Source organism: Pseudocercospora fijiensis (genome assembly GCF_000340215.1).
Source record: "Pseudocercospora fijiensis CIRAD86 unplaced genomic scaffold MYCFIscaffold_5, whole genome shotgun sequence".
NCBI lineage: Eukaryota > Fungi > Ascomycota > Dothideomycetes > Mycosphaerellales > Mycosphaerellaceae > Pseudocercospora > Pseudocercospora fijiensis.
Window position 1 is genome coordinate 5,467,950 of NW_006921536.1, and position 10,982 is coordinate 5,478,931.

Consider the following 10,982-nt stretch of genomic DNA (forward strand, 5'->3'; position numbering starts at 1 on the left):
ATGTCTTGGCCCTTGCATGTGTGTGTTCACCATGTATTCTAATGTGGCTGGCCCTCTGCCAAGGCCCACTGTCTCGAAGTCTCATCGAAAGACCCCGCCCGATGACTGCACTACACTACGTAGATCAGCCTCGTGGAATCTTCGGCATCGAGACACCCTGGTCCTGGGCGGGGCGGCGCGGCGCTGGCTGGCGGAGGGACAGCCGTGCAATAATAACACCATCACCAGCTGTGACGACGGATCTTCACATGTCATGGCTGCCTCAGCATGTCCACCACCACTCGAGGAGTCCAGGCACGACAGCGGTGGCGGCGACATGGCCAGCACCGACAGTCCGAGGCGCAAGAGGTTGCATGAGAGTCGGCGAGCTCGAGAGTTCTATCGGTACGTCAGCTTTGAAAGCGTCCTCATGCAATCTCTGACTCGACTCTTATGGAAGCTACTACCAGCCCATCCGAGAGCTCACCAAGGCTGGCCCGCCGGTATGCGATATTGGCGACCATGCAGCCGTGCAGGCTCACACGCCATTTTCTTCGCCCGATCGAGTAGGTCCAATGGACGCCTAGATCAATAAGCCCTGAGAACCGTAGACTTGACCGTCTCTGCCGTGCATTGGCTGACCCTTTCCAGGCCTTGACTGCCTTCTGCCAACTGGGAGCATTGCGCTTAGGCGTCAAGAGGGCTATGCTGTTCTTCTTCGATTCAACCCATGCATATGTTCTCGCCGAAGCAACGCGAACACTCAGCTTGCAGAACGATAGCCTTCACGCCGCAGAAGATGACCTCTGGCTTGGACACACTATTATCCCGCGTGGCTACTCGGTCTGCGAGCACACGGTCATGCTCCCGCATATCAACGAGGGCTCTAACAAAGATCAGGCCAATTCCAGCCTCGTGCACATCGTGAACAATCTTGCTGAAGACACTCGCTTTTGCGACAGACCATTCGTGACAGGAGGCCCGAAAGCCAGGTTTTATGCTGGAGTGCCCATCACAACGCCAAAAGGTATCAATATAGGCGCCTATTGTGTTCTGGACGATGAGCATCGTGATGGTATGAGCGATGATGGTGTACAGTTCTTACGAGATATGGCCACTACTGTGATGGCCCATCTGGAAATGCTTCGAGCCACCGCCGAGCATAAGATCGGAACTCAGATGATTGCGGGACTTGGTGCATTCATTGATGGCGCCTCCGGCTTCAGAGACTGGGCAGAAAAGAACGCAGATTGGGATCTCGATGTCGAGAAAGACCCAGCGCTAGCTCACCCACTCGGCGTCCAGCCAATGACCACCCAAGTCTCTGTCGTTGCTCAAGCGGCTGTCATTGCTAGTGAGCAGCAGGAAATGGAGGAAGAAAATAGACGAACCAGCACAGCGAACGCTTCACCTGTCGGACGAAATCGTGCTCGAAGTTGGGCCCACGGAATGCCCCCGCCAATAAGCAAAGGACCTCAAAACCTCAATTACAACCGCAGGGCCGACAATTTCGAAGACCCTGGCACACGCGACACCCGGAAGACGTTCGAACGAGCAGCTACATTGGTACGAGAAGCAATGGATGTGGAAGTAATGTTCTTGGATGCGGCAGTCGGAACGTTCGGGGGCCTCGTTGACGCCGCGGAATCCCTCAGTAACAGCACTACGGAGCTGAGCTCTGACACGAACCACCACAGCGCTTCTGAGACCAACACGACCGGCACTGAAGGCGACGCGAAAATGATCAAGAAGACCACTGGCGAAGATCTGGCGAAGAAGAAATGCACTGTGCTGTCCTCCTCTGGCTCGATGACCGGAACCAAAAGCGGCGATGAAGCCAACGAGGCTGGAATGATGATTACCGAGAAATTCTTGCGCTCACTACTGCGAAGATATCCTCGCGGCAAAATTTGGAGTTTCAATGAATATGGCGATGTGTCTTCCGAGGATGACGAGTCGTCCGAATACAATAGCGATGCGAAATCTTGCCGTTGCTCAAGTGGGACAGTCCAGGCCGACGGCAAGCAAGAGCACAGCCCTTCCTGCTCCAAGAGACGGAAGCAAAACCGGCTGGACGACAGTAAAGAGATTTTTCAACTATTCCCTGGAGTTCGCAGCATTGGTCTCGTCGGCATGTGGGATCACACGAGACAGCGTTGGTACGCGGCTACTCTATTCTGGTCTTACTCGCCTCTGCGACTATTCTCCGAAGAGTCAGAAGTCAAGTTTATCCAGGCCTTCTGCGACGTAATCCTAGCCGAGCTCCATCGAATTGAGGCACAGAACTCCGACCGAGCAAAATCAGATTTCATCTCGACCATTTCCCACGAGCTGCGATCGCCGCTTCATGGTATACTGGGTAGCGTGGAGTGTTTGCAAGAACAGCCCTTTGACTCTTTCAGCGCAAATTTGATCTCACAAGTTGAAATCTGCGGTCGCACGTTGCTCGACATCATCGACCACTTGTTGGATTTCAGCAAGATCAATCATCATTCAAAGAGCAGAGGTGGACGTGTCCGCGATGGTAAGGATCGACGACTATCGACCAATGCTGCCAAACGATCTCGCATGGGCGGCTTGATGGCTTTGGATGCAGACGTGGCGCTGGATCAAGTGACTGAAGAGATTGTTGAGACTGCAGTCTATTCTTTCTGCTGTAGTAGAGATGCAGAATCAGTCCTGAAACGAAAAGTTGCCATCATTCTGGACATCGATCGAGGGACCGACATTGACTGGAGATGCTGTGTTGCGGTCGGGGCTTGGAAGCGGATCTGCATCAACCTGGTCTCCAATGCGCTTAAATACACTCACCAAGGTCACATCAGAGTGTGTCTATCGGCCAAGCCAGCCATGGACAAGAAACCCTCGGAAAAGAAGAAGCGCTTCAACGTTACCTTCTCTGTCACCGATACTGGGAAAGGGATGTCAAGAGACTTTCTTGAAAACCACCTCTTCCGCGCTTTCAGCCAGGAGGATAGTTTGATGGAAGGCACTGGCTTGGGCATGAACCTTGTCGCGAAGATCGTCAAGTCTTTCGAAGGAAAGATCGAGGTTCTGAGCGAGAAGGGCGTAGGTTCATGCTTCTCGGTCACTTTACCCCTGGAACACAGTCGAACGGGTAGAGGAGCTGGCACCAGAAACCCAGACCGACCTGCGCCCCTTGTGCGGTCGATTTCGGGACTTGCTCGGGCTATCGCAGGTGTTTCCGTGGGCGTGATTGATTCCGCAACTACTCCATCGGCAGATCAAAGGTCGGATGAGACCGCTAGAGCACTACTTCTGTCGAGCGTTCACAAGACGCTGGACGAGATCAACGTCAATGCCTTTGACTGCACGTGGGCGGGGGACGAAGGCGCCGATGTCTATCTGGTCACAGAAGCTGAGCTGCACAATGAGCTGCACCGTCGTGTAGACACGGGCACTTTTGATGCGCCCATGTCACCCAGCTCTTTGAGCAACACACCATTCATCGTCATCTGCGATAGTACTGTGTCAGCTCGCCGACTCAGAGCACCTGGGCTTGGAAATGTCGCGACTGGACACATCGAGCTCATTGCACAGCCCGCAGGACCGGAACGACTCGCCAAAGCCATCACATCTTGCCTGAGAAACAAGCGCGACATTGCTCAAGACCTCGCGCTCGCAGGAGCTGTCAAGGAAATTCCCTCTATGGTGCCACATCCGGACCCAGCGGCTCATCCACGTAGTCTTGCGCATCGCGGACGTACAGACACCATCGTTGGCCAGCAGCCGGAACACGCACTCCAAGCAAAGTCAACCAGTCCTCGATCTGCCGGATCTGGTGAAGATCGCAATCAGCAGTCCGATTACAAATTCCCTCGCATCCCGACACCATCGTTGAACGGGACGAAGCCTCGAGTCAGTACTGGACAAGGCTCACCACAAGCAAAGACAGACAAGAGTAACGCAGAAGTCGACGGCGGCGTCAACTTGCTGCTTGTGGATGATAATGTAAGTTGCTCCTAATCTGTGCCGGCGATTGTACAATGCTGACTTCGACATAGCCCATCAATCTTCAACTCCTCGTCACATACGCGGAGAAATACGGCCACTCCAAGCAAGTCGCCACAGATGGTCTGCAAGCTGTCGAAGCATACAAACAATCCTGCTTGGACCACGAGTCGAAGCCAGACCCCAAACTTCAGCGAATGAGCCACAAACCCCAGGTCGTGCTGATGGACATCAACATGCCGGTCTTGAATGGGTTCGAAGCCACGCGACAAATCCGAGGGTTTGAAAAGCAGAAGGGCGTCGAGCCTGCGACGATTATCGCCTTGACGGGGCTGGGAAGCGCGAGTGCTCAACAAGAGGCGTTCAGCTCTGGCGTCGACCTCTTTTTGACGAAACCGGTCAGGCTAAAGGAATTGACCAAGATTTTGGATGGGATTAAGGGGAACTGAGAGTATAGGAGGGGAATGAAAGTCTCCTCTTTTCGGATTTCGTTCTTGGGCTGGCATGGTAAGGCGCTTTCAGGCGTCAATGGTCATGCCGTGTGATCTGGAGAGGCCTTTTGTTTTGTTTTGGGTAGAAGCTACCCGTCTGTGCGACGATGGCGATTCATACGCCCCAATGTTGATTATTATATGTTGAGTTCCCCTTTAGCCGCGTGCCGACGACACCGCTACCGTAGCGGTCGACCTGCTTTCTTGGGATTTCCGACGTGCCAAGCGAAGACTCCGCTCTCTACCGACCTCAGATGCGGAGCTGTACATATATCTCTATCTCTTGCGGGCGATCACTGCGCCAAAGTTCTTCATCTTTGCACCATGCCTTTGTTATCAAACAGAATTCAGGCCGCAGCGGCATCCATCGCAGCAACAGCCAGTATCCTCGGCGCACTATACTATCTCGACATTCCATCATGGGGCCAGCAAAGAATCAAATCACGCAGAGTCGAACCGAGATGCTATACCACAGACAACCCTCCCAGCCTGACTGCCTTCAAAGCTCTGGTCGAACAGACGACAACCAAAGAAACCTACCCCTTAGCAAAGACCATCGAAAACAACATCCCAATCTACGACTGCACAGCCTTCGACCTCAACGACTCCACTCTCATCGACCACCTCCAAGACGAACTCTACCACATCCTCACCTCCGGCCCCGGCGTCTACATCCTCAAACACTTCTTCCCCTCCGCCCGAACCATCTCCCTCGCCAACACCACCTTCTCCACAATCCTCTCCTCCACACCAGCACGAGGCGACCACTTCGCCCGCACCCCCGGCACCAACTCCCGCCTCTGGAACTCTTTCACCAAACACTGCCTCTCCCACCCCCAAAATTTCTTCGAATACTACTCCAACCCTTGGTTCCGCATCGTTGCGGAAGCCCATCTCGGCCCGAACTTCCGCATCACCGCGCAACTCAACATCGTGCATCCGGGCTCTGAAGCGCAGATTCCGCATCGGGACTATCATCTCGGCTTCCCGAGTCTGGAGCAATGCGCCGAGTTCCCGAAAGCGAGCCATCAGGTTTCGGCCGTTTTGACCCTGCAAGGTGCGGTGGCGCACACGGATATGCCGCTGGAATCCGGTCCCACGAGGTTTGTCCCTTACTCGCAACTCTTCCCCGAAGCGTTTGTTTCCACGCATTTCTCCGACTTCCAAACTTATTTTCTTGACAACTACGTCTCCCTCCCTTTGGCTGCCGGCGACGCCCTTTTCTTCTCCCCCGCTATCTTCCATTCTGCCGGTTCCAACACTACCTCGCACATCTCCCGTTCTGCAAATCTTTTCCAGATCTCTTCGGCGTTTGGGAAGGCTATGGAGATCGTTGAGACTTTGCCTTTGATTGAGGCGACGTATGAGGTTTTGGAGGAGAGATATCGGTGCGAGGGGTTCTCGTGCGAGGTGGAGGCTTTTGTTCATGCGGTTGCGGAGGGGTATGGGTTTCCGACGGATTTGGATCGGAATTCGCCCGGGAACGAAAGGGGGAGTGAGCAGGGGGTTTTGAGGAGGGGGTTGCGAGAGGGGTGGGGGAGGGAGAGGGTTTTGAGGGAGATAAGGGGGATGAGGGGGGAGGGGGAGGGGTGAGAGTGAGGGTGGTTTGATGGGGTTCGGGTGGAGGATGGAGATTTTGTAAGGGGGATTTTGCGAACTAGGATATGATTTCCCTAGGAGTTTGTCTAGGAATGAATCTGGCGTGGAACGAGATGTAACCTCGCGATTGCGTATTTGACTGGAGGCCTGGAGATGGACGTGTTTGAGACGACGGTGAGGGATGGGGAGGTTGGGAAGGAGGATAGTAAGGGTATCCGGTGAAAGTCAAAAAAGGGGCGGGAGGAATTGGGCTTCGCTGCGATGTTTGACGCCGTCGAGGATGGGGTTTCTGCGATAGTGGTTGGCTCAGCATAGAGCGAGTGCGCAGACGAGCGATGCAATCTTTCAACGTTCCTCGAACGCGAGCTTCATCACGCCACCTTATCAGTAGCACCATTCCGCAATCCAAATCTACATGTGCGACCCAAACATAGCAGCCACCCAAGGTTTCCACCACTTCTCAATCCCCTCCGGAAACTGCCATCCATTCCACTCATAATTCGAAAGCGCCCAAGTATCAGGCACACCCTGCCCTCCCTCTCTGATTCGATAAGAACCCGCCAAGGACCACATAGCCCACGAGATCCCATGCTGGGTGGTGAAATTTCTGATGCAGCCTTGCAGCGTATCATTGAAAAGAGTCTCGTCCTGAGACCAGCCGAATTCCGTCATCACGACGGGAGTCACGCGAACGGGTTTCATGCAGGCTCCTGTGATGTTGCATGCGGCGGGGGGATCGATTCCAAGCGCGTTGTAGCCGTTTTGGTATAGCTGTGCTTGGGTGATTGCGCAGTTGTCGGTGTCTTGATCTTCGGACATGGAGTACATGTGAAGTTCGTAGAAGACTTTGTCCGCCCAAGGGTGGGCGTCGAGGTCGAACACTATGGGTTCTCGCGTGTATCCGTCGCGAATGGCGTCGCATTTGTAGCACGGTGCGGTGTTGAGGTTGAGGCCGGATGCAAGTGCTGACAGGTCTTGGTCGAACTGCATGCCGGACCAGCTGATGAGGATGTCGGGATTGGTTTGATAAATGGCATCTGTCGCCGCGGTGCTGTTGCCCACGAGATTGACCCAGTTGTAACCATAGTTGATGGTTGGGTCGGTCAGGTTGATGTTGCGTCGAAACTCATTTCGTAACGACATTGATACGACGTTCGGGTGCTTCTTTGCCCATTCCGCGGTATGCTGCAAGCCTCGATGCCAGTTCTTGACTGGGAAGTTATAGTCATCGAACCACGCGTTTCCGTCTGTCTTAGAACAGCACCTAGCCCTTATGTCAGCTCCACAAAATGTCATGTCATCTCCAACTTACCACTGCGCCTTCCCAACATGCACATCCGGATGAATATACATCTCCCTCTTCGCCGCCTCCTCAGCAATCCTATCCCAAACCTCAAATCTCGTCGTCTCCTTCGACCAACCCGCATTCTTCGCCACCATTTCCTTCGCCACCTTCGTCCCATTCTCATACCCAAGAGCATTAATCATCGCAATCTCCAATCCCACATCCGCTCCACCTCGCTCGTAAATCTGATCCACCATCTCAATCGCATACGTCAACCGAATGAAATTAAATCCCACGCTTTTCACCAGGTCCAGGATCTCGCCGACGCTGGAGAACTCGAGACCTTCGGGAACCATCGTCTCGCCGCTTCCGGGCCAATTGACTCCAACCCAGGTCACGGCTTCGCCTTTCGAGTTGATGATATCGCGGCCTTGGGTCGAGAAAGGTCCATACGGCCAGGCGGATGGGCTCACGATTTCTCGTCTGGAAAACTTCGGACTCCAGCCCTCATCTGTGCCGAACGAGACGCTGCTGGCGGCCGTCAAGCCAGCCAGCAAGGCTGTTGTGAGCTTCATCCTGTCCACGTGGTATCCTGGGATGTCTGGTCAGATCCAGAGGATTTATTTAAAACCCTCTTGCGGCCCTGCCTGATAATAAGAGTTTCGGTAACTATGTAGAATATGCGGAGTCCTCCTGGCCGGCTCCACCTCTTTCATTGCTGGCTTTCTCGTATCATTCTTATTGCTGCCCGGGAAATCTGCTGTTCCCACCAGTCATTGTGTGAGGGGAGGAGGCAAACTTATCCGACGCACGGCTAATGGTATGCTTGGCGAGAGGAGCAGAGTTGCTCGCTCCGATGCGGACCGAGAGCGGCAATGATGAATGCTTACACTGTCAGTGTTGAGACATCTTGCTGCTGAGCGACCGTAACTTATCATAACTCCAACCTTTGATGTCTTCTGTAGATGCATGCTGATGAGTTCACATAATCATGCAGTTGGGGAATGGCGACAGCATGCTATCGTACCGATTCCCTCGCATGGCTTCGACACAGATAGTCTGGCTTTGAGAGAGAATGGGGTTTCGCGTTGTTCAGATAAGTATTTTATTGTTGGCGGGAGACCAGAAGTGCTTCGATTTGCAAATCCTGTTTGATTTCGAATCGCAGAAAACTTCTAACAGCTCGTACGTACAACTAAACCGCAGTCTCACATTTCGCAAGCAGCAGATGAGAGTGCGTCGTGGGTCTCCGGGCAGACGAAGAACGCAAGCTCAAAACAGCTCGTATGCAGCGACATATATACCCGCTACCACTGCAAAGCTGCGATCATTTATGACAAGATGAAGAACGGGCAGTTCGGATACGAAACATCGGACTTGAAGGGAGTAAGTAAACATGTCATCCCTCACGAGCCGTAATTTCTCAAACCGACTGGCCCTACCCGACAGTATATTAACGACCCGCGACCTCCCATCATCTATCAACACTTAACCCCCTGCCCATTCGGATCCTTACAATCATTACAAAAAATCCTCGCCTCGAAAAACTCCCCCTTCTCATCCTTACTCCCCGTCTGAAACGAATACACCAAATCTTTATCCGGATCGTTGAACTTCTTCGCCTGCCCCTTCGGATTCTTATACTTCAAAACATTGACGAGCACGCCGCCGTCCGTAATGTCGGGGTCCCAGTGTACATCGAGCTCGACGGCCCTCTCGGGCGGGCTACATTTCACCGCCCAGGAGTTGTCTTCGTAGGGCTTCAGGTCGACGCCGGAGCAGAAGGAGTCTTTGAGGACGTCCACGACGAAGTTGTTGTTCGTGTCGTCCCAGAGGTATAGGTCTAGACGCTGGTCGCGGGTCGTGTCGCCGCTCTGTTGATTGTTGGCGATTTTTATGGCGTCTTCGGCGGAGCTGGCGGTTCGGGGGCCGTTGTGGAGGGTGGCGTTGAAGAGAATGCAGCCGAGAGCGGATGGGAGGAAGGTGGTGGCTAAGAGGATGCCGCGCATCTTGATTCGAGGGGAAGATGGTGCTTGCTGGTTGATGCGTGTGGGACGGTCGATCGAGGCGAAGGGTGTGGTGTGCGCTTCGATGGCTCTACTCCTAGTTATTGTAGTCGCTCGATGGACCGTGTTGCCCGAGCGCATCCGGCATGCCTGGCATCATACCAGGGCACACGCGGTCTGGTTTGAAGGTAGTTTCCCAATGCGGCTGCAATTGAGTTCTGGATTGTGTTGGCCCTGTTGGGACCAAGCCCGTCTGGACAGGACGACCTTGTCGAGCAGCTCGAGCTCATTCCGGCATTGGTGATTGTCTTTCATAGGTGATCATGATTCACGAGTTTCGGTGTCGATCGATCTACCGCCCGGGCGATTGGAGAAGATCTGGTTCAACAACAATGACAGTGATGAGTAACAACACAGAGCTAGGCTTTCATACGAGGAAGCTGCAAGCAAGACTGTTGGTTTGGCGCACCAGCAGCAGACCAACAACGCTATGTGCGAAGTAGTGTGTCTCACTTGCCAGGCAGGGTTCGAGGTGTATAATAATATGCCGAAGACATCTAGGACTGGTCTCCGGGTGATCCCCTTAACGAAGTCCGTGGTTAAGTCCGTCGAACACCCACCCTAGTAGTCCCCTTGTTAGGTTCCACTTTCTATGCTAAATCCGGTGTAGCTCTATACAAACCTGCATTACTACTCGAATAGCGATACTATCCGATTAGGTCTCGGATTTAGCCGTAGTAGAGCTTAGGGTTAAGAAGCCGACACCTTTACGAGTCGTCCCCTAGTAAAGGTTTTATAGCAAACCTTAGTAAGTAAAGAAGAAGGTATAGAAGAAGGCATAATAGAGGCGCTAAGCACGCTACCGAGACAGGTATATAGACAAATAGACTATAGATTAAGACCTTCTAATACTAATTAGCTACTACTAATAACCGAGTCTTAGTTATCTCGTATACGCCGTCGACTAAGGCGCTATAAGCTTAGTAAAGATACACTTTAAGCCCTTCTCGAGCCGCCGAGTCTACTTAAGAAGTAGTTTAATATTAGTCTACTTATAGCGAAGGTTAACCGTCTCGCGGAGGTAGTAAGGGACTTAAGGGTAGACGTAAACCTTCTATAGAAGGAGGTTAAGAAGTCGCTAGTAGTAGCTAGCTCCGCCGAAGAAGGCTCTCGAAGTAAGGTAATAGTTATTAAAAGGGCGGAGTTTAAGGCACTTTAGCGCTAGGTAAACTAACTAGAAGAGACTATTGCCGAGCTCGTAAAGTCGTAGTACGCCTTAAGTATTAGCTATAAAGCTAATCTATAGGCAATAGCGACTATAGTTAATCGCTAGAGGTTAAAGCGCTAGTAGGTACTAAATCTAGCTTTAGGCTCTCGAAGAAGGTATAGAGATTAGGCTAGTTATACTATATTATATTATATACCTTATATAAGGCGATAGGTCTATAATATAAGTAGGCGTAAGTTATATAGTACTTATCGTTCTTGTTAGTAGGCTAGTGTTTAAACCCCTAAGCGGTCCTTACGTACTTATATAGGTAGTAACGTTAGCGTCGTAGAACAGCCTTCTAGTTATATATAGCGTTACTACTACGAGCGAGGCGACGAGCTTCTTCGGCTATAGGAAGACTATTACCCTTCTTAATCTAA

At 52.5% G+C, this 10,982-nt stretch overlaps 4 protein-coding genes across 4 annotated transcripts; 2 read left to right on the plus strand and 2 right to left on the minus strand.

The window, feature by feature from the left end:
* Nucleotides 1-4,400, plus strand: MYCFIDRAFT_215705 (uncharacterized protein; the record flags this gene model as incomplete). Its single annotated transcript, XM_007929654.1, has 5 exons — nucleotides 1-20; nucleotides 229-384; nucleotides 440-545; nucleotides 631-3,951; nucleotides 4,005-4,400. 5 exons carry the CDS (start codon nucleotides 1-3, stop codon nucleotides 4,398-4,400), a joined length of 3,999 nt encoding a protein of 1,332 aa, XP_007927845.1.
* Nucleotides 4,401-4,766: 366 nt separating this feature from the next.
* On the plus strand, nucleotides 4,767-6,035 carry MYCFIDRAFT_189123 (uncharacterized protein; the record flags this gene model as incomplete). The annotated part of the gene is made up of 2 exons (XM_007929655.1): nucleotides 4,767-4,824; nucleotides 4,918-6,035. The coding sequence occupies 2 exons, from the start codon at nucleotides 4,767-4,769 to the stop codon at nucleotides 6,033-6,035; spliced, it is 1,176 nt and encodes a 391-aa protein (XP_007927846.1).
* Nucleotides 6,036-6,452: 417 nt separating this feature from the next.
* On the minus strand, nucleotides 6,453-7,901 carry MYCFIDRAFT_40607 (glycoside hydrolase family 5 protein; the record flags this gene model as incomplete). Its single annotated transcript, XM_007928817.1, has 2 exons — nucleotides 6,453-7,305; nucleotides 7,354-7,901. The coding sequence occupies 2 exons, from the start codon at nucleotides 7,899-7,901 to the stop codon at nucleotides 6,453-6,455; spliced, it is 1,401 nt and encodes a 466-aa protein (XP_007927008.1).
* Nucleotides 7,902-8,684: 783 nt separating this feature from the next.
* MYCFIDRAFT_215706 (uncharacterized protein) lies at nucleotides 8,685-9,363 on the minus strand. The gene has a single exon (XM_007929656.1). It carries the CDS (start codon nucleotides 9,333-9,335, stop codon nucleotides 8,808-8,810), a length of 528 nt encoding a protein of 175 aa, XP_007927847.1. The 5' UTR covers nucleotides 9,336-9,363; the 3' UTR covers nucleotides 8,685-8,807.
* Nucleotides 9,364-10,982: the final 1,619 nt, after the last annotated feature.

Coding starts and splice junctions, on each gene's coding strand:
- MYCFIDRAFT_215706 (XM_007929656.1), bottom strand. CDS start 9,335: ATGCGCGGCATCCTCTTAGCCACCACCTTCCTCCCATCCGCTCTCGGC.